This window comes from Fukomys damarensis, unplaced genomic scaffold, assembly GCF_012274545.1.
Source record: "Fukomys damarensis isolate Sample0158 unplaced genomic scaffold, DMR_v1.0_HiC HiC_scaffold_23, whole genome shotgun sequence".
NCBI lineage: Eukaryota > Metazoa > Chordata > Mammalia > Rodentia > Bathyergidae > Fukomys > Fukomys damarensis.
The window spans coordinates 57,545,133-57,572,523 of record NW_022900935.1 but is presented as its reverse complement, the minus strand read 5'-3'; the positions used below and the strand labels follow the sequence as shown (position 1 = coordinate 57,572,523).

At 51.2% G+C, this 27,391-nt stretch overlaps 1 protein-coding gene across 2 annotated transcripts in view; it reads left to right on the top strand.

The window, feature by feature from the left end:
- The window catches only part of Cdc42ep4 (CDC42 effector protein 4), a 21,236-nt gene extending 894 nt beyond the window's left edge, over positions 1-20,342 (top strand). Inside the window, exons 1-2 of one of the 2 annotated variants that reach the window (XM_010630707.1) lie at positions 7-177; positions 17,635-20,342. In XM_010630707.1, coding sequence (XP_010629009.1) covers positions 17,749-18,780 — 1,032 coding nt within the window. In that variant the 5' untranslated portion in view covers positions 7-177; positions 17,635-17,748 and the 3' untranslated portion in view covers positions 18,781-20,342. Of the gene's footprint in view, positions 1-6; positions 178-17,634 lie in introns of those variants that run through there. The other variant, XM_010630706.3, reaches the window with a different exon arrangement.
- The last annotated feature ends 7,049 nt before the right edge of the window (positions 20,343-27,391 follow it).

Genomic DNA, 27,391 nt, shown 5'->3' with positions numbered 1-27,391 from the left:
CCCGAGAGCGGCTGGTTAATGGTTTAACCACAGGCTCTGAGCTGTGGAGCCCCGATCGGCGTCTCTGGTTCCGCCCCCTCGGAGCGCCCCCAGCCGGAGTTTCAAAACCGCCCCCCGCCCCGGCCTAGGGCGTCCCAGGAGCTGCCCTGCTCGCTGGGGGATCCCGGCTGCCCTCGGGTGAGTGTCCGGGCCTGGAGGGCTCAGCCTGGTTCGGCTTCCTGGGAGAGTACTGGTGTGCGTGCTTGCGTGCGTGCGTGTGTGTGTGTGTGTGTGTGTGTGTGTGTGTGTGTGTTAGACTCTGTGGCGGGGCGGGGGGTGCTCTCCGCTAACTCAAACCAGGTTCCTTGTGTTTGCCCGGGGAGATAACTGCGGCCTGGGCTTTGGAAGTTTTCTTTTTCTCCCTGGGAGAGCGGAAGGGAAATACAATGCTTTCTCTTTTCTTGTCGTCTGGGAACTTCTCCCCCTCCATCGCCCTGCCATTTTCAGGCTGCCCGGCTCCCACCTCCAGGCAGGGCTCTCACCTCGGTTCTTTGGCCCGGGTAGCGGTGTATTTGAATGGGGGAAACGTCCTGGGTGTGTGTGTGGGGGGTCCCTTTGCTGAGAAGTCTTCTGCCCTCCGTGGAGGGGTTGGGGTGTTCGAGGGAGACGGGCTTCATCTTTACCCCATGGGATGTAAACCCTGAGGGGCTTGCCAGGGGTTCCCTAAGTGCGGCTTCAAGATACTGAAGCCCCGGTCTGGGTTTCTACGAACTCTGAAGCAGACCCCGTCCGCCAGCCCCCTTTCTGAGGCTGGGCTGGAGGAGGGGACCACCAGCAGGATGGACTGAATTGTAAGAGAACAAAGAACAGGGCACAAAGGGAGGGTGGTGGGGGCTGAGCTGTGGGTTTCTGAAATAAGGGTTTGCTGGAGCAGAGTCTGGGCAGCCCTGGGCCTGAGGTGATAGTGGAGAGAGTACACGGGATTCCGGGAGGCGCCTCCTCGCTGGGCGCTGGGGCCTGGCTGAATGTGGGGAGCTGTGTTGGTTCCGTGGTTCTGTGCAAGGTGCCTTGCGACTGATTAGTACGGCTTATTGCCCCCAAACTTGGACCTTGCCCCACCACTCCTTGAGGATAGCTGCTCCTTTCCACAACCGGGGACCTGGGGGTACCCAGAGTCTTCCAGGGACCCTGGTGATCCTTGCAGGGACTGAAAGGTGCCTGTGTGATAAAGCAGGCCTGCCCCAAGCGGTGGGGGTTCTGGGTGTCTTGGCCTCTCCAACATCTCTTCGATTTCATGGATCCCTGCTAATTGTGGACCCATTGCTATATTATGTTCAGCCGTGTGGCTCAGGCCTCTGCCTTGAGCATTTCTTCCATGTTCTGTGGCTTCTGCCTTTCTCTTTTTTAACCTCTGTTTTTTCCCCCGACCCATCTCCCTCAACACTACTGTCCCCATGTGGTGTGTGTACCCCACCTATTTCTGCCCTGTGCCCCTTGAAACTGACGTCCCAGCCTCCCAGCCTGAGGACCAGGAAGTCACAATCAAACCAGGGTCTCAGGGTCTCACATATAAAGCAGGGGGGCGGGTGGACAGATGTTGACCTGGGAGGGGAACCTTAGACCCTTCAACTCAGGCACTTTTTGTGGTTACCCACACCCGCAACTCCAGGAGGCTGAAGCAGGAGAATTGCAAGTCTGAGGCCAGCCTGAGCTACATAGTGGAACCCTGCCAAAAAAAGTCAAGAGTTTTCAGGAAGAGCCTTTTAGTTCTGGCTCAGAAACTCTAGTTCCTTCCACCTTTGGAGCGATTCATTGATTTCTATGACCAGGACAGGCTGTGCTGAGCTTGGCAGGCCAGGTGTTTGGTATTGGTCTCTCCCTTTCTTCCTCTCTTTTCCTTTATCTTCCCCATTTCACACCCGTGCATCTGGATTGGGGAGCAGATAGAGGAGCCCAAAGCCAGAGTGTCAGGAGTGCTGTGGTGCAGCAACTCCAGCCCACCCACTCGGAGTCCCACAGACTCCGAGGCTCTTGTCCCTTGTTCCTTCAAGGGATCTGGGTCGATGCCAGAGATATGGCCGTGGGTGGAGAGAGAGAGATTGAGCAATCTCTGGGAGCTCAGAAGGCTGGCCTGAGCTAGGCAAGGGAGGCTTTCTCCAACCTTGGGGTCAAGAATCAAAGTCTTGTGCCACCGGACACTTGGGGAAGCGGTCACTGGACTGTCTTTCTGAGAGTCCCTGGGAAGGCTGCACCCATTTCAGCCCACTGGGTGGAGACCTGGACAGTAGTATAGGTAGGGATGCCAGATTCTGGCTAGACATAACCTTTGCGGGGGGTACCAGGGATCGAACTCAGGTCCTTGTGCTTGCAAGGCAGGCACCGGAACCACTGAGCTAAATCCCCAGCCCGTATATAACCTTCTCTTGCTTATAGGGCACTGGGGAGGAAGTTTAGCCATTAGCTTCTCACATTCCCACTCACTATGCCCCTGAAGCCCCAGCTTAAAATGCGCTTCCTTGAGGCACTTTTGGCCTCCTTCCAGCTCAGGAACACTGGAGTTTCCCTCAGGCATCATCGGCTTGCAGTTCAGGCTGTATGCCAGGGTGACAGGCGGAGCTGGTATCCAGAGCCAGCCCTCCTTTGCCTGGAAGAGGGGAACTGGTGGTCTCTACTCCACCTCCCAAGCTGAAGTGTCTTCCTTTTGGAGCTCAGGTGAGAGCGTTTTGGGGTGTGATATGAATGCAGCCCCGGTGTTTTCCCCGCTTCCTTCTTCCCAGGACGGACAGCATCTGGAAAGCAACAGTGCCAGAGCAAAAAGACCCCCAGGCATTGTGATGCTCCACCACAGCCTTTTCAGCCACCACCCTCTGCCCGGGCCATCAGGGTGGCAGATGAGGACACCTGGTGCCGCCGCCAGCTCCCTGACAGTCCCTGGGTTCTCCCTATGTGCAGTAACTGAACCTGGTCTGGAGACACCAGCTTCGAAACCCCCCAAAGTGACAAGGAGGCCAGGTTCTATATGTTCTAGCTTTTTTTTTCCCTGCCCCTCCTTTCTCCCTGTCCTGTAAGCTTTCCTCCTCTGGTCTCCTCTGGTCACTGTAAGCCTGCCTTTCCTTAGACTGTTGCTCCTAGTCCCAAAGATCAGAGAGGGGCTTGCCCACCCCTGGGCAAGGAGCTTAAGGCTGAACGAAGTAGTGGAGGACAGAGCCCTCGGGGGCCAGAGGGAACGCAGGAGCCAGTGGTACAGTGTGTGGACCTCTCTCAAGAGAACGTGGTAGGTGCAAAGATGTGACCTGTTTTCCCGTGGTTGGTCACTTTGAAGTTTTGTGCATTATTCCCAATGGTAGCACCCCCTCTCCTACTTTCCTGAGTTAGCTCATTTCCTAAGAGTAAAGGGAGATTCCCCTTTCCCACCTCAGCTCACTAAAGGAGCTTAAGTCCTCCTCCTCCTCCTCTCCGGGGACAGCCAGGCTTTGCCATGCTGAGCACAAAAGGTGAAGAAGGAGGGAAGTGCGATCGAGAAAAAGTCCGACCCGAGCAGTTGCCCAGGCCTATAATCCCAGCTGCTAGGGAGCTTGAGGCAGCAGGATTGCAAGTTTGAGGCCAACATGGGCAACTTAATGAGTTCTCAAAATTTAAGAGCGGGGGCAGGGCTTTAGTTCAGTGGCACCGCACCTTCCTCGCAAGTCCCCAGTACAAAAACAAAAACAAAAACAAAAGACAGCCTAGCCTAGGGCTGCCTGACCTTACTGCCAAAGAGACTGCAAAGGGAAGAATCTATACCTGGGCTTCAGGGGCTCGAAGGACCCTTCCTTCTCCCTACAACAGATAATCTGGGGGACCCCAGGATTTGAGAGAGAGAATGTCGCAGCCTCGTCTTCACAGTGCACATGTAATAGTGGTCACCCCACAAGTGCTTTATACCTGTTGGTTTATTTGATCCTCACAGTAAATGTTAGCAATGGCTTCGAAAGTTAAGGAGCAGTCCGAGGCATGAGTAACTTGCCCTATGTGTCGTACCGGCTTGTGACCCAGAAAGTCTGGCTGTTGATACCCAAGCTCTAGAAAGATCTAGGTGGAAGATCTGCCACCTTGAGGCTCTTTCCAGAGAGGATCCCCCCCCCCAGTGTCCCTGTGCTCCCTACTCCTTGGCAAAGTGAAACCAAACAAGGCCTGGCAGATCTGATTTCAAGTGTGGTTGCTTCCTTCTGTGGCGAGGCAGCAGGAGGGAGGAGTCCAGCTGTAACACACTCCCAGTGAGGGAGAGCTGTCCTCCAGGGGTAGTCGGCCCCCAGCCACCCTTCCCACCCTCTATGGTGGTGGTTTGCTCTGGGTGAGACTCCGGGAAACACGCGTTTCCAGGAAGGGCCCTGAAAATAAGCAAAGTTGCCGGATGTCCCTGAGTCACTGGCTCTTCGACTTCTGGGCTTCTTGGTTGGTTGTCCCTTCCGGTCACTCCCAGGCCATGGCTTCTTTCCATTCCTTTTCTGAGTTGTTCATGTTCTAGGTGGTGGGTGAGGGAAGCTTTCTCCTCCACCCTCCTTCTCACTTCCTCCCTCTGGTTCAAGGCAGATGCAGGGGCAAAGAATGAATAAGCCAATTCCCAGCCCACAAGGCAAGGGCTTTCCCCAGAGGGCCATGCTTCCCACGAATGGTGGGGAATGGGGTGTCTAAGTTAGGGGGATTTTAGCTACAAAATGTGTGTCCCTCCTGTGGGCTTCATGAGGCATATCTGTCATTCACTGTCCAAGGCAGCTGACAGTGATGCTTAGGGTCCCTCACCTCACCTCCAGTATTCTATATGCCAGAGTGGAAAAATCTGAATTCAGAATTGGGCAAGTCTAGATTGTTCTTTCCGCTCCATCCTGACCAACTACGTGACTTGGATGAATGATTTAACTGTCTAAACTTCACTCTTTTATCTCCAGAGTGGGAGCGATGATGATAATATCCTTGGGATTGCTGGGAAGAATACGAGAGATAAGAGAGATAAAGCCTTTCAATGCTTAGGGAGGTGCGTTGCAGCAGAAAAGCCATTTAATCAAAATCAAGCATCTCACAGTGCTTAGTGCTGGGTAGAAGCTCAGGGTTTCTTAGTTCTTTCTCATACTTCCTCCATGATTTACAGCTCAGAGGTCCTTGGAGGTTGGTTGGTACAAGACTATTTCCCATCTATAACAATATTCCTGGAGTGGGATCCTTTGCACCACAGCCTTATCTGTCAGGACTCAAGTTAGGAGATGGTCAGGTCAGACTCAAGCTCTCCTAATTACAAGTCTAATCTGGTTTAATCTCTATTGGATTCCCTCATCTGTACTTCCTAGCAACTACAGGATATATTGCCCAAGTGGTAGGGCGTCCCTCTCTATGAACTGTGAAATCCTCAAATTCTTCAAGGTGATGGAGAATATCTGTATGAATCCAGGGAGAGCCTGATAAATTAATGGCAGTAGCTCTAGGATGGTAACTATCAACAGGATTAGGACATTAGAATCTGGAGGAATAGCTCCAATATGTATATTCAAATGTGTAATTTTTAAGAGTTTTTAGTAGCCACATTTTAAAAATGTAAACCAGCTGGGGATTTAGCTCGGTGGTTCTGCCACCTGCCTTGCAAACGCAAGGTCCCAAGTTCGATGCCCGGTACCAGAAAACAAAACAAAACAAAATTTAACCCAGTACATCCAAAATACTGTCATTTCATGTAATCATTTAAAAAGAACTGAGCTGGAGATTTTAGCTCAGTGGTTCCACTGCCTGACTCACAAGTGCAAGGTCCTGAGTTCAATCCCCAATACTAATAAATAAATAGGACTGAGATATTTTACATTCTTTGTTATACAATGACTGAGATTTAGAATATCACTGTAAATGCCAGGAACAGAGGTGTTTCCTGTGAGTTATAGCATTCAATATTATATCAACAACTGTAGCAAATTTAAGTATAGAGTAAGAAACAGTGGAGACATCATAAGTTGCAGATCATGGATTTGTCTCTGTTTGTAAATCCCCAAGGATTCAGTCATAAGTTGATTAGTGTGGAAGGCAGTAAAAGTTTAATGGGCTGACCCTTAAATATTTTAGAAAAAAAAAAATCTTATATACTTTTGGAGCGGGGGTTGGCTACCAGAGATTGAACTCAGGACCTTGTGCTTGTGAGACAGGCAGAGGCAATACTGAGCTAAATCCCCAGCCCTCAAATACTCTTTATTACCAGTCAGAAAATATAAGTGTATTAAAGAGGGAAGGTGCAAAACCTGTTCATAACCACGAGAGACCATGAAGGAACTCAGCATAATTATAACAAGACTCACTAAATGGGTCTGAAGACAATGTTGTGATGAATTCAGTTTTTCCCAAAGTAGTGTATTTATTCTTCTTTGCATTGTACTATAATTCTGTCAGGATTTCTTTTTGGAGCCTAAATATCTCTGAAGTCTACCTGGAAAACTAAATAAAGTGGAAAAGCCAAGACTGTTTTAGGGTAAAAAGTTCAGGTTGAGATATTACTCTACCAGATATTCAGAATATACATCGCAACATTCTAACCTGGTTTCAAAATAAACAGACCAATAAACAGAAGAGCAAGTCTTGAAATAGGCCCATGGCTGGATGATTTCAAAGAATTTCATAAATGATAACGGAAGTAGCATTTGTTGCATTGCTTACATTTTAAAACAAAATCGATTTCATAAGAGATCATTACATTGTAATTTTTATGTTCCATTTTAAGTGAGTCACAGTTTTATCACAGACATCTCTAGTTTGAGGTATTTTCTTCTGAGGTATTTTCATCTGAGGGGTGTGTGTGTGTGTGTGTGTGTTTTAAATTAGTACATTACTCAAATAAATAAATAAATTAGTACATTACTTTGTAGACTCCGGAAACAGTAAGGGCTAGGAAAAGTCATTCAAGCCAGAAAACCATAAGGCAGAGTTAGCCACATAAAAAGTGAGCACTCAGTGGAAAAGAAAACAATGAAATCACCATAATGTAAACAGACATATGACAAATTTGCAAACATATTTGCAAAATGTGACAGTCAAAAAGTTCAGTGGTTAAATGAAGAAGAGATACAAATCCATAGGACCTGGGGAGGCCTCCACCTTCTGGTACAATAAATAAAAAGCTTGACCCAACAATTCACAAGAGAAAGAACAGATGACAGAAATCACATTTTTGAAAAATGCTCACCCTTGTTAATAATGAAACAAATGCAAATTGCAAGTTTGGAGGGAAGGCCCATGTTCTTTTTGTTATTTTCAGTTCGGTGAAAGAATATAACCATTCATGTTAACACCGTCTTTGGGCTGGAATTTGGCAAAGCCTTTTGAAGAACAAAATAATAAGAAACAAAGTGATTTACTCAGGAATCCTCAAGAAATAGTAAAAGACAGGGAGGTAGTTAGCTGAAAGCATAGTTACAGAGTTTTAACCAAAGACTGAATTTAGCATTTGACAGAGACTCACTGGCTGTGAAGTTTAGAGTATTGGGATTTAATTTGAAAGAGTGTTGTGAACAATAGTTGGCTTTATCCATCTACAGTAGAAAGTACTGCTTGCATAATAAGGACAGAACTCCCTAAAGTGAGCAATACACAGAATTTATATTGCTCCGTTTTTTGTTTAGTTTTGAGACAGGGTCTCACTATGTAACTCAGGCTGGCCTGGAACTCAGCCTCCCAAATGCTGGGATTACAGACATATATACCACACATTCATCTTAAAAAGCTTTTTTTAAAAGTGAAAAGAAATTGGTGAAATGAGCATTTTCCTTAAATCAGTAGGTTCAAGATCGAATTTTAACATGTAATCAAATATAAAATACTGAGACAGTTTACAGTCTCGACCTACTACTCTTTGAAGTTTGGTGGATGTTGTACACCGAGCACCTCACAGTTTGGCCCAGCCACGTTTCACCAGTTCCAGAGCCACACGAAGCTGTGGCCACCCAGTTGGACAGTGTAGGTGTAAAATATGGAATCTCCCACGGAGAGGCCATCGGCAGTGAATGCTGTGGGGAATTTCCTGCCTGGACTATTGCTTTGCCTAAGAGTCAGGTTCTGACTGATTTTGCCCCCTGCTACCCCTAAGCATGTGACATCTGGGGCCCCATTGACTTTCTCTTCCAGGAAAGGGCCATCAAAGCAGAGGCTATTTGTCTCTAGGAAATGGAGGGGACCCTGGTGTGTCTAGGAGGGGGATGGCCTGGACTGACTGGCTGGCAGGGCTGGTGGTGAACACTAGTTTGAACATCGTCAAACCAGGGTAGGTGGCTTCCTCCTTGGCGGCTGAGACAACCAATGAAGATAGAGCGGGATAGACAGGAGAAACATTCCCAGCAGGCCCTTGTGACAAGCCCACCCCTGAGTACACTGGGAAAGTGAGTTCTGGCTTCTGCTGGTCAGCTCGGCTAATACTCTATCTGCCTTTCTTCTCCTTGGGAGTCAGAATATCCGCAGGCTCCCCTCTGAGGAGGCTTCAGATGTCGTCATCCCTGAGGCACACCTCTAGTGGAGGAAGTCATAAAGCAAGTCTTGCTTTCAAGGATCTTTGATAAACAGCCTCTCTGAGCCCTCCAAGCCCCTCCTCCCCTGCACACATTCTCAGCCGTGGACACCTGCATGGACCAGATAGCTTCCCTTCGTGCAGAAAACCATGCACTCCAAGGCCTGCCAAAAGCGGGCTCATAGCACCATTTAGCAGCTGCAAGGGGGCCAGGTGAGGTGCGCACGCCTGTAATCCCAGCACTTAGAAGGCTGAGGCAGGAGAACTGCCATGAGTTCGAGGCCATCCCGGGCTACACAATGAGTTCAAGGACAACCTGGACTACATAAACACAGTGAGGCTGTTTCAAAACAGCGCTTAGAGTGTTAGAGGGCGCTAGGGTCCCCGTCTGAGGCTCCGTGTCACTGTCTATAAAATGGAGATGATTGTGTGACCCTTCTTATGTGATTGTGGGGTGCATTTCTGATGCCCCCAGCGTCTGATGTCCCCAGCACAGCACCTGGCAACCGGAAATGCATGTGGGCACTCGCCAGGGCACAGGGTGCTGCTTGCCCTTGAGCGACCTCCACCCCTTCTTGTGTTCTCTGCTACCTTGCAGTGACCGGCGTGGCTGAGCTGAGGTCGTGGGCACGGGCAGGAGCCAAGGCTTCACCTGTCCAGGATATCTCTGAGCGGGATCCCACTGTTGCGTGGGAGGCTGGGCTCCAGCTCAGAGCTTGAGTTTGCCTGGACGGAGGCCAGTCTCCGGTGGGGTGGGAGTGACTGGTATCACTCGTCCCCTGCTTGGCTGCGAAGGCGCAAGCACCAGGAAGCAGCTGTTGGCGAGCGAGTTCTCTTTTGTGGGGGGAGAAGGTCTCGGTCGCCCTGTTTTTCCTCTCAGACCTCCGAGAACATAAGCAGGGTCTAACGTGCATATCCAGCGTGGGGGTGACAAGGAGAAGGAGGGCGGACAGCAGTGAGAGACAGGGAGAGAACATGAATGGTCTTGGGGACCCCTTCTCAGCCTCTGCTCCGTCTTGTTCTGGGTTGCCGCAGCTGAGCCCTGAGAACTAGAGAGTTTTAAGCTCGTTTTGAAATGAAAGCTTTTTCCTTAAGCCTTTGATGCCTTGAGATTGTTCTTATTATTGTTATTAAAATTGCCTTACCACATTAAAGGGAACTTTTTTTTTTTTTTTTTTTCAAAAACCCAGTTTTTCTCTGGAGCCGAACATGACTCTGATTTTTTTCTCTGGAGCCGAACATGACTCTTGATTTCTCCGTGTGCCTTCTAGCCCTGGTTCATGAGTGAGTGTCGGTAGCATTGTAACTGCTCGGTGTAATGTGTGTGCAAGCTGCCTTTTTTCCTCCTTTCACCTAAAGCCGTTTGGTGAGCAGTTCCTATGTTGCAGCAGGGTCCCCGCTTTAGTGGCTGGACGACAGTCTGTCGAGTTCGTGACTCCCTGTTTTCTTAGCCACCCCACTTGCTGCTCAACACCAGCTTCCTTCCCATCTCGTGCTGCTGTGAATAAGGCTTCAGTGAATAGCCCTATGTGGGACTTTTTCTCCTTTGATAGTTCCATGGGGTAAATTTTGAGATGTGGAAGTTGCTGAGCATACTCATCTGAGGAAACCGTGACACAGTTATGGCTGCCCCAAGGCCGCCCTCTCCTGAGATCCTGAGACTCTGTGCAGCTCTGGGATTAGCATATTGTAACTTTCCCTGCCTGGTGGGATGGTCCTACTTACCAGACTCTCAAAAAAAGAAAACAAAAAACACAAACAAACAAACTTGGGAAGCTGAAAAATAACAAAACTGCAAGCTTGAGGTCAGCCTGGGCAATTTAGCAAGACTTTCTTTTAAAAAGTGTGTGTGCCGGGCATAGTGGCGCATGCCTGTAATCCCAGCACTCAGGAGGCTGAGGCAGGAGGATCGCTGGGAGTTCAAGACCAGCCTAGGCTACGTAGTGAGTTCCAGGTCAGTCTCAACTACGTAGTGAGACCCTATCTCAAAAAACCAAAAAAAAGTGTGTATGGGGGGAGTGTTGTTTCAACTACTGGCCGTGTAGCTCAGTGGTACAGTGCTTGCCTAGCGTAGACAAGACCTTGGGTTTAAACCCTAGTATCTACCCTAAATCCCCTGGTTGTGGTATCCAGGGGGACTGGTTCCTGTACTGTCTCACTTCCAGGATACTAACATTCACTGATGCTCAAATCCCTTACCTAAAATAATGTGACATTTACATATAACCTGTACATACCCTCCTGCGTGCTTTATTTTTATTTTATTTTATTTTATTTTATTTTGAGACAGGGTCTCACTATGTAGTTGAGACTGACCTAGAACTAGTGAGTTCTATGTAGCCCAGGCTGGTCTCGAACTCACAGAGATCCTCCTGCCTCAGCCTCCCGAGTGCTGGGATTACAAGGGGGCCGCTACCACACCCGGCTCCTGTGTGCTTTAAATCAGTCAGATTACTCACAATACCCAGTACACTGTAAATGCTATGTAAATAGATGTTGCACTGTATTGTTTAAGCAGTAATGACAGGGATGAAAAGTCTGTATGTGTTCAGTACAAATGCAATTTTTTTTTCCAAGTATTTTTGATCTGAGGTAAGTTAGGTCCACAGATGTGAAAATCTTCAGATACAGTGGACTAACCATATGTTGGTTTTTAAAGAATGAAATGGTACTGGGGATTTAGCTCAGTGGCACCACACCGGCCTTGCGAGTGCAAGGTGCTGAGTTCGATCCCTAGTGTACCACACACACACACACACACACACACACACACACACACACACAAATTAGGAAAAATAAACCATAATCACACACACACACACACACACACACACACACACACACAAATTAGGAAAACTAAAACCTACTAATACATGATTGACACATGTATTTGATCTGTGAAAACACTTTATACATATGTATCACACACATGTCAGGGTGTGTGTTCAGGGTAATGGGGATTAACCCCAAGGACTTCCCATTGATTTTCCCCCACCACCGGCTTGTATTTATTTATTTTTGAGATAGAGTCTCACCAAGTCTCTGAGTTGCCCAGGCTGTCTCAGCCTCCCAAGAATGCAAAGACTACAGACTTGCACCACCATGCTCAGCTACGTTAGGTATTTTTTACATGATGCTCTCACACTTTTGGTAGTGCATTGCTATTTTAGTGAATGGAGCCCTGCAGTGGGAATTAAGCCCTAGCTCCAATTCATGACCTTAATTTAGTCTTTCCATCTCGGGAAAGTATGATCCCACCATGCCCAGGTATTTTAAGGAGATATTTGACACAGACACGTAAATGATAACAGAGTTACAATGGTGAGACTTCATGTTCCCATCCTGGGCTTTTGGTGGGACGTAACTGTGGCTGTTAGGCTCAGAATATTTTCAGACAGGGCATTTTGACCCTTTTGCAAACAACCTTCCAAAATTAGGAGAGCTTATTGGCAATACGCATGATGGAGCTAAAAGACCCAGCGTACTACTGAAGTCAGCTAAAATCGCTCAACACCATCCCTACAGAAATTCCTCGCTGAACCTGACAACGTGCATCAAAGCACCTGGAGGCCCCCCCCAGCTCAGCTGCCCTCCGCCCTGTGCACTGTTTAAATAGTCCTCAGCTTTCGCTGGTCTTCTTATCTTTGCAGGTAAAGGCTGGTGGTGTGCCATAAAGTGCCCTGCCTTTGGTGACAAAAGCCACAGCTTCCAGCCCCTAAAGGAAAGGTGTGACCCACTCTTACACTTAGTTGCCTTCGGCGTGACAGATGGGCTGTAGAGGAGAACCAACTTCGAACGGGGCAAAGCCAGGTTCTGCTCTGGCGCTGGTAGGATGTCGGCTCCTCCCCAGGAGAAAGGTCTTTTTGTAAGACCCACTCTTGGGAGATGATGCCTGGGGCTCAGAGCAGCCCAGTGGGCTGGAACCCACTGGATGCTGCCCTTTTGCTTCCTCATCTGGGCCCTCCGCAACCCTTGGTGATGCCTGTATTTCAAGTCCCGCCCTGTGTCCCGCCCTGTCCTCCTCTGTAGCCCCCCGCCATGTCCTGCCCTCCCACCTCTTTGCCCTAAACTCCCGCAAAGACTCCTGTCTGAAATCTTGCTTCTCTTCCCTGCTGGCTGCAGTGTCAGGAGCCACCGAGTTTCCAAATCCGTAGGGTGGGTCACCCTCTTGCTTACAAGTGGCGGTTGGTTTGTGTACTCCAGACTCCTCACCTGGTCAGGCAGGAAGGGCCTTGTGTGACCTGACTGCTGGCCACATGGGTTTTCATTCTAGTCCTGAACTGCCACACACCTGTTCCTGTCTCAGGGCCTTCGCTCAGATACCAAAACCCACAGGTGCGCAAGGTTCTCTTATAAAATGGCATATTTGCATAGAATCTGTGCACCTCCTCCTATATTCTTTAAATCCTCTCTGGGTTGTTTGTAATACCTAATTCCCTGTAAATGGTGTATAGATCTTGCTTATACTGTATTATTTAGAAAGTTAATAACAAGGAAAAGGTCTGGACCTGTTCGGCACCAAATACGATTTTCTTCCCAAAGATTTTCGATCAGTGGTTGGCTGGATGTGGAATCAGGGTTACAGAGGACTGATCGTGATGAAATGTTACAGCAAGAGGGGAGTCTCAGTAAGACACTGATCGAATGGATGGGTACTGAAGAGTAAACAAAGCCCCCTGCACCTATCTGAGCCATGACTAACATCATCATGTCCCGGGTCCCTCTCTGCCCAGCTGCATTACCTGGAGTTGGTATCAGTAGACTGTTAGGATCCAGAAAGGGCCCATGGTGGGGGAGCTGCCCGGGGCAGTGGGAGTGGGTGCCGAAGCGCACGTGTCCTGGGTTGAACCATAGGTCAGCTGCGGAGTGGACAGGAGGCCTGCCTCCCTGCCTGTTACAGAGAGCTCAGGTCTGCGTCTTGCTTTGGGCTACACTGCCCGGAACAGGCCAGCTCTGGGCATTTGGAGCAGGAGCTTTGGTCCAACCTGTCCTCTCTTTCTCTGAGGGGCTGCTAGGCTGGCGGATGGTGGGGGCGGAGTGCCATTCGCTGTGCCCCTGCCCGGGAGAGCGATGACAGGGCCAGGCAGAGCTTGTCCTTTGTATTCCCAGGGGCCAAGCTCAGGGTGTGGTTGGTGTGGACCCACCCGGAAGGGCTGGTTATTCCCCACCTTAGGGGAAGGTAAAAGCTCTGTGGCTGATGAGGTGGAAGGTGGAGGAATCTGGTCCTCTGGAAGCACAGAAGAGCTGGGGAGCACTTGGAGCTATAGATTTGCTTACCCTTTCTGTGCAGCGAAGCAGGATGTGCCTCCAGGGTGGGTTGGGGATATCCCACTAGGGAAACCATGGGGAGTGGTTGCCTGTCCAAGGCCACTTCCCCAAAACTGAGTCAGCGCACAGCAACACTCCTCCCAAAGCTACAGCACCAAGGTCCTGATCCCCTTTGGGTGGGCACTAGAGGACCCCAAACTCCCATCCCCAGGATGGCCCCTGCCTCTGGCTGGAGCTACTGTTCCTATCACCTCCTTGCTCTTAACCACCTGTTGGTGTCCTCACCCCCAAATCATTCTGTTAGGAGCTTAGGGTGACTCAGTGTCACATGGACCCATGACACCGAAGACTAGGAGAAACCCATCGAGTTCTTGCTGGCCTCAGCCTACCACTTGGCCTGTCTTATCTGCTCAAGCTCGGGACTCCAAAGTCCCAGCATTGCCCCACCCTGGACTGCTGGGCACTGCAGCACCCCTACCACTGGGATAGTGGGACGAGCTGAGACCCCAGCTCTCTAGGGCCCCTTCCCTGCTGGATATTGAAGGTGCTTTGTCACAAGCCCCGTGCCACACCTGGGGAGGAAGCAGAAAAGCATTGAGAGACTTGCCACTTTCTGGGGTGTGGAGCGGAGCAGGATCCTGGGGGACCCCAGGCTGGCCTAGGAAGGGCGCACATGTATGGCAGTGCCATGCATCAGTTCTCGCTAATTTTAAGGCCTTTGTAGCCCTCTCTGCCTAGCTGTGCTGGGAAAGGCATAGCTAATGGGATGGTGGGGCCCCTCTCCCTGTAGCTAGGATGCCTTGGTTCCCCCGGGTGGCCACAGGGATGCCCAGCATGCATCTTGGTGAGTCCTGGGCAGCTGTGGTTTCCCCTCTGCTTTCTGCTGAGTGCTTCAGTTGGGAAACCACAGCTTGCTGAACTTCCTGGTCTTGGGGATTCCTCTGTTATATCAGAACCCTTGTGAAACTCTGGATGTCTGGTTCCCCACGCTCTCACCCAGTTCCGACCCTTGAGGTCTGCCCCCTTTGTTTCTAGTAGTCCATGTCTTATTTTCATGTGTGTTCTCACCCTAGGTCAGTGGATCTCAGACTGGGCCAGTTTTGCCTCCCAGGGGACATTGGGCTAGCTCAAGACCATTTGGATTGTCAAAACTGAGATGGAGCTGGATGTGGTGGCACAGGCCTATAATCCCAGTACTATGGGAGGCTGAGGCAGAAGGATCACAAGTTTCACCCCAATTTAGCAATTTCGTGACTCAGTGAGACCCTAAATTTTAAATTAGTGGCCCTGAGTTCCATTCCTTATACTGCTGCTGCTGCTGCTGCTGATGGTGATAGCACAACAGGGATGGATGCTGTTGGCATCCAGCAGGTACTGTCCAGAGATGCTGGGAACATTACTATGCACAGGGCACCCCCACCCCTGTTCTTCGGCGCAAAGCCTTCACAGTGTCAAGACCCGTTCTGGGATTGTGCAAGACCTGAGGCAACAGCCAGGCTCTCCCCTCCCTTCTCTGCATCGCACCAGCCAGCAGGTAGTGGCCCCTGAGCAGTGCTGGGTTAGCAGGAAGATCAGAGTGGGCGCCAGCCTGATCCTAGTGCCTCCCTGGGATGTGAACCCGCCCGAGTGGCCTTGCTTTGGGCAGCCTGAGGATGAAAGTTCCGTTCTGCCCCGGATATCCCTTCTGGCAATTTGAGATTCCAGGTTGCTGGGCTGCAGCCTCACTGCCGGTCCTGGTGGCAGAGACCAGGAGTTTCCTGGGCTCTCATGGAAATCGGCTTTAGTTTTCTTGTGTGCTCACTGTGACTGGCACAGAAATTTCCCCCAGTTTTGGCCCAGGAGCCCATGGCTGGCCCAGAGGGTCACCTGAGGCATTCTAGGTCAGCAAACTTGACCCTGGGCCAAATCCACCCTGTTGTTTGGTTTTGGAAATAAAGGTGGGCTTTGTTTTGTTTTATTTTTGCATTTACTAGTTTATTTAAGGGCCACACCTGGGAGCAGCCAAGTGGAAGGTTTCTGGACTGGTACATTCTACCCTCCAGCGAGCCCTGGTGTTTTCTGTAAATAAAGTCCTACTGGCACAAAGACACATCCATTTGTGTGCAAATTTGTTTTTGGCTCTTTTCTTCTAAGAAGACAGAGTTAAGTAGATGTGAGAAAGACTGTATCAGCCAAAAAGATGAAAATATTTGCACTCTGGCCCTTTGCAAAAGGGTTTGCTGGGACCTGGTCAGGCTGTTCAGTGTCTGTTCAGAGGAGGATGGGGTCAGGGGAAGTCAGCGTGCCTGTGGGTCTAGCGGAGAGGTAAGAGTGCTAACCCATCCTACGGGGTTTCCCAGGGAGTCCTCTCGGGCTGCGAGCCAGCCAGGTCACTTGGGGTAGGTCCATCCCTGTGCCTGTCCCCCATACCTGTCCCTGAGAACTAGTTGTTTGCTGGAGGACGAGCAGTGTGAGTGCCCAGCCACGTGAGGAGAACTTAGGGGGGTCGGGAGTTGGCTCGGTGGCAGCTGCCTGCTTTGGAATGATAGGGCGGGGGAGGAGGGGCCAGAGGGCACAGAAGTCCTGTGCTGTGTGCTGAGATGAAGGTAGAAGGGGAGACACGGGGGACCAGAGAAGGGCAGGAGGGTGGTGTTGGACTTAACTGTGCTGGGAGGGTGTGAGGAGGCAGCGCACTGTCTGTGCCTGACTGAACTTCCCTGAGGGCAGTGGCCCTGGGGTGAAGGTGCCTGGGACCTGTGCCGTCCGCAGGCCTGGGAGGGAGGCAGCCCCTGGGGACCCCAGTCCACCCCACCCACCAGGCTTGTCTGACTCCTCCCGCATCTCTCTCTCCCCACCTTGCCCAGCTCAGCTGGGATTAGCATTTGGGCATGGTGGCACTTGTTTATAATCCCAGCACTCTGGGAGGCTCAAGCTGTAGCATCCCAAGATGGACCCAACCTAAACAGTTTAGTGATTTAGTGACCCTGTCTCAAAACCTTCAAGAAAGGGCACTCAGGGGAGAGAGGTTAAGCCCCATACTGAACTTCAACTTAGCCCTTGCCAGGAGCTGCCAGGGGCTGTCCTGGGCCCTCCGCCTGCTGTTTTTTGGACTTCAGGCTCATCATCGGAGTCCTGCAGGTCCCGGAGAGCTGTCATTGAGGGGCTCATGCCTGTCTCTCTCTGCCACTAATGATTAAAGAAATGGGAGGGAGTTTCCCAGTCTAGATGCTCCCTAAGAGACCAGAGGTGGAACCTGGTTTAGAGGCCCACAGTGGAGTTATCGCAGGCGAGATCCTCGTTGGTAGGACACCCAGTGGCTCTGGAAGGCTGGGAAGCTGGTTTTGTTGGTCGCCACAGCCCCACCCGAATTCTGATTCAGGAATGCCAGGCCACCCATGTTCCGGGCAGTGTTGCCCTCCCCTTGGGCCCTGCCTGTCTTCTTGTCTTGTCGCTGAAGACTGTGACTCAGGATGAGACGTCCCCACAGGGTCAGATAGCAGGAAGAACCTCAACAAGTCTCCAGGCTGGCTGCCTTGAATGATTTAAGCACCTCTGTGTCCTTCGTCCTTGTCCTTCAGAGTGGTCTCCTTTGCTCTAGCAGCATCCTGGCTGGGGGAGGGACTGGGAGAGACATTGTCCTTTAGAAGAAAAGCTGTTTCTCAAGTTTCAGGGAAAGTGTGCCTCTTGCTACTGAACTCTTAACTAGAAATGTAGAACCACTCCTCCACCCTCCGAGCCTACAGATGAAGAAAGAGGCAGTGTTGCAAAACCGATCCCTGGCTCCTTTCACATTTTTTCATTTTGTTTGGAGAGCTGGGGTTTCAGTGACGGCCCCTTGGCAGGTGGGCTTCGGTGCTGAGTGGCCAGCCTATTAACCCTGCCCCTCCTGTTCTCTGCAGCCCTGTGATCTCCTTGGTGCCACCTCCTTCTCCAGCCACAAGACCTGGACTTCAGATCTGACACCAAACCTGCCTGCCACTTGGGAGGGTCTGCCTTCCCTCCCAGCCAGCAAGATGCCCATTCTCAAGCAGCTGGTGTCCAGCTCGGTGCACTCCAAGCGCCGTTCCCGCGTGGACCTCACAGCCGAGATGATCAGTGCTCCACTGGGTGACTTCCGCCACACCATGCACGTGGGCCGGGCTGGGGACGCTTTTGGAGACACCTCTTTCCTCAACAGCAAGGCAGGTGAGCCTGACGGGGAGTCCCTGGATGAACAGGCCTCCTCCTCATCTTCCAAACGCAGCCTCCTGTCCCGGAAGTTCCGGGGTAGCAAGCGGTCACAGTCGGTGACCCGGGGGGACCGGGAGCAGAGAGATATGCTGGGCTCCCTTCGGGACTCGGCACTCTTCGTCAAGAACGCCATGTCCCTGCCGCAGCTCAACGAGAAAGAGGCTGCAGAGAAGGGCTCCAGCAAGCTGCCCAAGAGCCTGTCATCCAGCCCTGTGAAAAAGGCGGATGCTGGGGAATGCGGCGCAGAGGAGGCAGGTGCTGGGGAGCTGGGGCCCCGCCGGAATGGGGCCACGGGTCCCCACTCCCTGGACCCCCTCCTTGATGAGCAGGCCTTTGGGGACCTCACAGACCTGCCTGTTGTGCCCAAGGCCAGCTATGGGCTGAAGCATGCGGAGTCCATCATGTCCTTCCACATTGACCTGGGGCCCTCCATGCTGGGCGACGTCCTCAGCATCATGGACAAGGAGGAGTGGGACCCTGAGGAGGATGGTGGCGGTTACCACATGGACGAGGACCCTGGCAGGGTCACCCAGGCTCCCCCTTTGGCTGAGGCGGCCCCTCCCCTGGCAAGGCCCTCTCACGCTCTGGAGGACAATGGGTGGGCAGCGGCAGCCCCCAGCCCCAGCTCGGCCCGCAGTGTAGGCAGCCACACCACGAGGGACAGCAGTTCCCTCTCCAGCTGCACCTCAGGTGTCCTGGAGGAGCGCAGCCCGGCCTTCCGGGGCCCGGACAGGGCCCAGCCCACTGTCCCGAGGCAGCCTGACAAGGAGTTCTCCTTCATGGACGAGGAGGAGGAAGACGAGATCCGCGTGTGAGGCGGTCAGAAAGTAGCCGGAGCTCTGAGCTGCGTCTTCTCCCTGGTCCCACCCCACTGTGACCTTTGACCTTACTGTGCAAGAGGACCTCATGGGTGAGGGGCTCAGAGGATTTGGGGAGCTGGGCTAGGTGCACACACCTGCTCTCCACAGCAGCATGGGACCAGGCTGTGTTCTCTGAGCAGGAATCCGTTTTCCTCTTGGCCTCCTCCTTCTCCATTCTGGCCTCAAATGGATACGAGATGTTACCCTGAGTTCCTACCTTGGGCACCCATCGCAGGTCAGCCGGAGGCAGCTTACTCCGTGGCCAGGACTCTTGGCTCTCTGTCCCCTTTCTCTCCTGGTGTTACTGCTGTGACCTCTAGGGCCCCAAGCAGGTGTGCATAGCAGAAGGAAGTGGGTGATCTCTCATCCCATCCCCTGCAGCTCCTTCCTTGGCTCCTGCTCCAGCAGCCTGAGTCCCTGGGAGATAGACTGGAGCAGGGGACCAGCCGCGAACCAGACACTAAACATGGTCCCTTGCAGGGGTGAGGACAGGATGGTAATGGATGGGTTCCCAAGGAAGGGCCCTTCCTTCCCACATGACACTAGGAACAGGGCTTGTGGGTGTGTTTGTTCTTTATTACTACGTTTAAATCCCTATAGAGCAATATTTGGAACAGTGTTAATAAATAGAATGGAATCCTTTTAGAAAACCTTTATACCAAGTCTTCTCCTCTTGGAAGTTATAGAGACTGTCAGCATACTCAAGTCTGGGCACCTCCTGCCTCAAAGAAACCAGCCCAACCTGAACGGTGGTGGGGGGATGTATTCTTGAATGCCCCCTCTTATCTTGTAGCAGCTGCAGGAGGCCAGTGTAGATTTCTGGAAAATGATTATTAAAAAATAATATATCATGGGTGGAGGATGTGTTTGGACTCCCTTGCCCTGTGTGGAACCTTTCCCCTTCCTTTCTCAGACCCTCCCCCACTGCGGAGGTCTGGGCCCTGGGCGAGGGTTGCCAGATTTAGCAAAAAAATAAAATAAAATACACAAAACAGAAAGCTGAAATAAATTTGAATTTCGGGTAAACAAAAGATAATTTTTTTTTTAGAATTGGTAGAGCCCATGCAATTTGGAAAGTTCCTATGCTAAGGAGTTGTTTTTCTGAAATTCAGGTTTTGCTCCTCCTGTAACTCTACCCAGGGGACTGAGTAGAAGAAGCTGGGGGGTGAGCCCCAGGGGTGATGCTGATTCTTTTTCTGTCCGGGGAATAGGCAGACTGACCTCTGCCTTTTCTAGGTCAGAGGGAAGACGGGGGAGAGAACTAACTACAGTACAAGGGGTCCTGGCCGTCAGCGGGTGGTGGGCCTGGAGGGACCGTCCTGGCGCTGAGACACTAACCTGGCTCCTGACTTGTGCTGCTGTTTCTGGAAGCTTAGCTCCCTCAATGGTTGGAATCCCAGGGCTGCCCTGCCCCAGGAGTGGCCCTCGGCACCCACCCCAGGTCAGTTCCAGGCACTAAACTGTATTTTTTCATTCTGTTAAAGCAGCAAGAAAACATTAAAAAGCCCTCTAGCACATTTGGCGTCTGTCTCTGCTTTGGGAGAACTTACTTCAAGGTGGGGGGGTGGCCAGATAGGGTCACCTGGAGCAGCCTGTGGTCACAGGGGCTTGAGTGGCTTTTTTCTTGGCCCCTTGGGGCTGTGGCCTTGTTTGTCCTCTCTGTACAGGCCCTTTTGGCTCAGTAACTATAATGTCCTCACTGCTGCTTAGCAGCTGGGGACCTTGGGCCCTTGGCCACTGGGCCCCTTGGTGCCTCATTCTCCTCTATAAAATCACCTTTCCAGTGATGTGGGGTTCGTACAGCCGTACAGAATGAGGGAGGCTGGGTGTTCGTGTGTACCGGGCCTGCCACCTAGGATTCTGCGCCCAGCGCTCAGAGGGGCTGGGACAAAGGGGCCTCTGTCCCCTCTTTTCTCCCCTCTTCCATTAGACCTGAAGAATCAAGTGAAGGGGGCCAAGTTCTCCGCTCAGCTGCGCTGCTCAGTGAGGTACAGCCCTTCTGTACCCCCTCTCCTAGATGAAGAAATGTGCTCTGAGGGGCTGAGGTAGGTCACAGAAGTAATCAGAGCTGCAGTTAAAACGTCATTATTTCAAACCCCTGCCCTTTGCACCGCTACCACTCCTGGGCATGGCATAGCTTTGGTGCCTTGGGAAACGAGGTTGGGGTGCCTCCAACCTGGATGTGGGAACTGGGTGACCCCCTCTGCCTGCTGCCTCAGCTCCTGTCTCAGAGCCTGCCCTTCCTCACGCCCACAGTCCCTTGGCCCTGGGCAGCTGTAAGAAGGGATCGTGGCCGGGGCAGGGCTGGCTCTCGCTAGCTGAGGACATGTGACCGAATTCTGGCAGAAACTGTGCCCCTCTCCTCTGAGCATCTGCAGAGAAATTTGGGCTCCTTGCTCATCTTCTCCCTCGGAGGCGATTAGAGGGTAATTAAATGTCATCCAGGTTCCTCTGTCTCTAGACAGACTCTTTAGAGCTAATGAAGGACTTGCTAAGGTGGAGTTACGAGAAGGGTGGTTAGGGGCCGCAGGGAGCAAGGCTGGGACACAAGGGCAGGCTGGTAGGAGTAATGGGGTCCTTCGGGGCTGCGGCCTAGCTTGGGGCGACAGGAGAGGAAGACACTGTTCAGGTAAGGCCCAGGAAGGTACAGCCAGACGTGTTGTAGCCCTCTCACTCTTGTCTATGCCAAATGCCCCAGGATTCTCGGTGGGCCCTGCAGGGGCACAGCATCCACGAGGTTGCATTCTGGCTGGGACTCTGTGGACTCAGAATAAATGGAGAGAGGAGAAGCTAGCCTAGCCACAGAGCTCCGCCTTGGCTCAGGTGAGCGCTCCCTGGTAGCCTGGGACCAGTTATTGCCCTTCCTGAACAGGTTCAGTGTTTCCATCTTCAAAATCAGGTGCTAATTCAGTCATTTTCAACTTCCTATCAGTTCTGTTTACAGTGAGATCATACACTGGACCCTTGATGGACTGAGTGTGGGTCGGGATTGGGGGCTCCTTCCTCAATCTTGCATCCTGTTGGTCTCTGGGGTTCTCCTGAGAAACGTAGAGGCCTCCCCAGAGCATGGTTCATTTCACAGGTGTTGTGTGGGGTCACTTGACCCCGCACAACTGGAAGTAGGGACCAGGAACTACTTCTGAGACGTTCAGTTCAGCTCACATTTCCCCAAACCTGATGGGACCCAAGCCTCCTGGCTCAGAGAAGAGTTAGCCTGGGACGCCAGCCAGGCCCAGCCCTCCCCCAGGCATCTCTCCCATCCCCTCTCCGGGGGTCGGGGGGCTCTCTTATATTCATTGGGTACACACTATTCTGTTCCACTCATGTACTAAGGGCTGTTAGCAGTTGTGACTGCTATGTGTCAGCCTCTGTATTGGCCTTAATTCTCACAACTAAGCTGTGGGATTGATGCTATGCACAGCACCTCAATTTTATAGAGAGGCAGCTCAAGGGGAAGGAACTGGCCAGCCCCATGGGCCTAGTCAATGGAGGCCAGATTGGCCCAGCCATGAGCTCAAGAGCCCTTCTTAACCACAAGGCCTTCCAGCCTGTGACCCACACAGTGGGACCCGGAAAGGCCAGGTGGGTCCAGTTCCTGGACAGGGAGTGCAGCCCAGGCACCAAGAGGGCAGCCCTGCCAGTAGGATATGCCTGCCTTATCCAGGCTTCAGCCAAAGAAAAAGATATCAGATGGGGTACTGACAGCTCCAGGTTCTTCCTCCAGCAGCTGCTGGTTCGGTGAAGAACTACTGCCCTTCCCAGGGCCTCTGTCTACTGGGCTGGACCAGAGTTGCAGTTGGGTTGGTTGCCAAGCTCGCAGCCTCAGGCTGTGCTCCTGCTGGTGTCCAAGCTGGCCCTGCTTGCTTTTCATCTTTGATCCTATCTTCACGTAAGCCCTTGCTCTCTCCACAAAGGCTGCACCCCACTCCCAGAAGAAAGCAATGAGGATGTCAGACAGTGAGGGATTCTTAGGACCCTCAAAAGTTAGGGCTGATTCATAACCGCCCCCAAATTAGAGATGGGAAGACTGAGGCTGAGAGAACAAGGATTATATGGAGCAGAGATTGCAAAATCTACTGGGCTGCCTTTGGCTGGGGCCAGGCAGGTGAGGGCAAGCCGGAGGGTGGATTTTATGCATATGCGTCAGCAGCTGCTCCCAGAGCTGGGAGGGTGGTAGTTGTGGGGTTGGCTAGGAGATGACTGAACTCAGGCGGGGAGGAAGGGCTTGGCCTCTCACCTGTGTGTGACACTCCCCACCCCTCGCCAGCTCACCTGGGCCCTCCAAGACAGCTTCCCCAGAGCCCCTCATCTTCTGCACACCTGGGCAGGTGGCCTCCCAGACTCACCTGCAAGTGGTTCTCTGTCCACAGTTCATCCCTGGGCCCCAACACCCTGATTTAAGCTGCAGAAAAAGAGTTAGAAATACAAACAGGAGCACATATCTATCCACTTCCCCTTTGCAATCTCCCCTAGGCCCTGTGGCTGCCTGTCAACAGCCAGATGGGAAGCTGGGAAAAACATTTTGGGGCAGGGAGTGGAGTTTGCAGGCAGATGGATGTGGTGGTGGTTTGGCCTCTGAAACCTGTTGCCACAACTCACTGAGCTGCTGTCCTCCTAGAGAGAGACCCTCAGGAGGGGATGGCCAAGGTGACTGCCTCCCCTCAGCAGGAGTCCAATCCCAAAGAGACACTCAAGTGTTCAAAACAAAACAAAAACCTGTCAAGGCAACAGGGCTCTGCTGAATTTTGCCCTTTGATGCTGTACTCTGTTCCAAAAGGATTTGGAGACGACTCACAAAAGCACATAAAATACAATAGGATAAGAATAGATCAGAGAGAAAACAATGCTAGAACAAACAGTACAGTGCACCAAAATGGAATACACAGAATTGTTCTCTGGGTGGGCCTGTGCGGTTCTCAGAGGTGGGCTACAGACTGGACTCTGAGCTTCCTGTTAGCCAAAGCAGAGAGCAATCTCCCTGTTTCAACTCACAAGGTTAAGATGAACCCAGGAACAGCTCAGTGCTTTTTGACACTTCTTGCTGGGACCTCTGAAGGGACAGGGAGGGTTCCCCAGACAATACCCTCAGCCTTTAACAGCGTGCAGTAGTCTTAAAGTCTGTGCCCTCCACACCAACTCGTATGTGGAAATGCCTACCCCCAATGTGATGGTGTTAGAGGTGTAGCATTTAGGGTATGATCAGGTAGTGAGGGTGGAGCCCTCAGGGTTAGGATTAGTGGCCTTAGAAAAAGACTTCAGGGGCTGGGGATTTAGCTCAGTGGCGCCAAGCCTGCCTCACAAGCACAAAGTCCTGAGTTTGATCCTCGGTACTGGAAAAAGAAAAAAAAAAAAAGAAGAGAAAGACCTCAGCCATGGGAATGGAGCTGAAGGATATTCTGTAATGCAAAATAAGATAGTTACAGAAAGACAAACACTGCACGTTCTTATTCATATGTGGAAGCTAAAAGAAATTAATATAGTAGAGAGCAGAAGTGTTCACTAGAGATCAGAGAGGGTAGGGAGGAGAGGGGCTAGAGGGAGGTGAGGCAAAGACTACCAAAATACAGAGGAGGAAAAAGTTCCAGTGTTTTATTACAGCACAGGAGAGTCACTAGAGTGCACAACAGCTTACTATGCGTTTTATAAAGAACCGGGAGGGAGGCGTTCAAAGGTTCCCAACTCAAAGAAAGGATAAATATTTAAGGAGGAGGAAATGCTAATCACCTAATCTGATTATTAGGCATTATACATACGTATCACATTATCACATTATACCTCATAAATAGGTACAGTTGTGGCAATCTTTTACAATGCAAATAACTAAACAAATAAATACAGTGGACCCTCAAGTTAAAACCTGCCTGCCATATGAACAACAGGCTAATGAGGTTAATGGAAGATTCATTTGCCTCTTGTTATCTAGAGCATGTAACCAGGTAAATATCCAGATCTCAGCTGTATTGACTTAGTTACCACCAGCCCTTCGGAACCGACTGAGGTTGTAAGTCCAGGGTTCACAGTGTACATTGCTCTGAAAGAGAGGGAGGGAGGAGAGGGGAGCAGGGAGGGGACCCAGGCTGGGGCTGTAGCTCCGCGGTAGAACACGTGTGTAGCACATACAAGGCCCTGAATCCCTAGCACTGAAACAAAGGTGTCAGAAGACTCCTTCCCGCCTTCCATCATATAAGGGCACAGTGAGAAGGTGACACCTATGAACCATACACCAAATCTGCAGTCTCTCTGCCCTTGGTCTCCCCAGCCCCTGAGCTGTAAGCAGTGACTCTGGGCTCACCAGCCACCACCAGATCGTTGCTGAGCAGCTGAGCAGGCTAAGGCCCAGCCGTGGTCACACAGACCCCACAGGCTGCAGTTTGCACGGGTGCTCTGTGGAGCCGAGGGCTCAATGCTGACATGCAGGACCGCGAAACCACTTCGACGCAGGGTCAGACCCGAGTGAGCCAAGCTACTCACCTGGAACACACAGTTTAGATTCACCCAGAGTCTCAGCCCCAGTGGGACTGACCTTGGAGGCTGGTTGCGGCTGCTGGGGATTTCCCCGTGGCTTTAGGGTGTCTAGCAGCATCCCTGACCTCTACATTGGAAGCCAGAGCACCCCCTCAAGTCGTGTCTGTCAAAAATATCCCTAGACACTGCCATTTCCCTTTCCCCCCATAAAGGCCAAACTCAGACAAATACAAATATTTTCAAGCCACATGTTTTTATTCAAAGCGTAAGAAAAGCTTTATGGAGTACTGCAGGGGGAATGCGTGTATTTGCACCTTAATTTACCCACTCGAAGAAACTGGCACTTCTTTTTAGCCAATGAAATGCTTCTGTGTGGGAACACGGGTGAAGAGGCTGCAGAGAGGCAGCTGTCTAATTGTCCCCGTGAAGACAGAGGGCAGTGGCCTGGCCTGGGGGTGGCAGGTGGACGGTGTCTCCTGGCTGACTCTGGCGACTCGGCTGTATCAGTGGTGTTTCCCGCCATCAAGGCTCCCTGCCTCCTTGTCCCCAGCTGAATGAGGGCTCCCTGCTGAGAGCCTGAATGTGTATTCTCTGAAAAATCAATCTCTAGCGCAGATTCGTTTATTTGTCTGGTAATTATTGAGCACCCACATTATGCTGAGTAGTCTGGGAGATGCCGGGGTTGTAATAGGACCTAAGTCAGACACCCTCCCGGGTTAATGCTGGGACTTTTATAGGCTCTTCTTCCATAAAAGTTATTACAATTCTATTTAGGACTTTGTTGGTATAAAGATAAATGTATGTGTAGTATATATTAAAACCACTGTTTTGTTCTACATATTTTCTCCCGGTTTTGTTTTGTTTTTTGTTGTTGGCAACGGAGATTGAGCTCAGGCCCTTGCACTAGCGAGGCAGGCAGCAGTCTTCTGGTTTTAAAAGCAATTAAGCTGGGTGCAGTGGCACACATCTGTGGTGCCAGCTACTCAGGAAGCTGTGTCAGGAGAATCATAAATCTGAGGCTAACCTGGGCAACTCAGCGAAACTCCATCTTAAAATTTATTTTATAGATTTTTTTTTTATCAGTACATGTTTGCAGTACATAGTGACTACATGGGTTTTTTTTTTGTTTGTTTGTTGGAGTACTGGGGAATCAAACTCAAGACCTCGAGCTTGCCAGGCAGGCACTGTGCCACTGGGCTACATCCCTGGCCTACTACAGTGATTACATTCTTTTTTTTTAATTGAGTTTATCGCTACATTTTAGGTATACAGTACAGTTACATTCATTACTGGGATCTTGTACCTGATTACATTCTTCATAGGGAGTTGGTACATGTAAATAGCAGATTTTTTGGTTGCTGTTGTTTTTGTTTTTGTTTCAGTTTTGGTACCTGAAATCACATTCGAGATACCTAGCACGGGCGAGGACTTGCACTCAATCCCAGTGCTGAAACGGGGAAGGAAGAGAGAGAGAAGAAAGAAATCAAAATATATTTGCGGGTCCTTAAAAATACCGAGGGCCCTGGCACCATGTCCCTGAGAAGCTGCCAGAGAGCACAGGCCCCAGCCTCGAGGTCTTGGGGTAGAGAGGGGGGACGCACTGTGGATGAGCCAGAAGGTGAGTGAGCACATTCCCTGGTGCTAAGAGCTTTGGAGGAAATATGAGCTGGGTGCCGGGACAGGGTCTCGCTTCGAATAAGTGACGGTCTGGGGCTCCTTGAGGACAAGGCATTTAAACCAGGCCCAAAGGATGCTGTGAAGAGCGAGACCCACTGCTGAGTGATCAAGGACACACCTCACCTTTGGCCTGAGCATCTGGTGGTGGCCACAAGTTTGAGGAGGCAAGACTGGGACAGACATTCGTGGCAGCTAGAGATTGATCTCAGATGATGGCAGCTGTGTTTGTCAGTTCTGTCTCACTATAACAAAGGCCCGAGTGATCAGCTCACAAGGAGAAAAGGTTTATTTTGGGGTGTCACTCCATGGTCACCTGGCCCCATTGCTTTTGGACAGCACATCATCACAAGAGGACGTGATGGGGTAAAACCACGCACTGCATGGCCAGGAAGAGAGAGAGTAAAAGGAAGGGGATGGGGCCCCA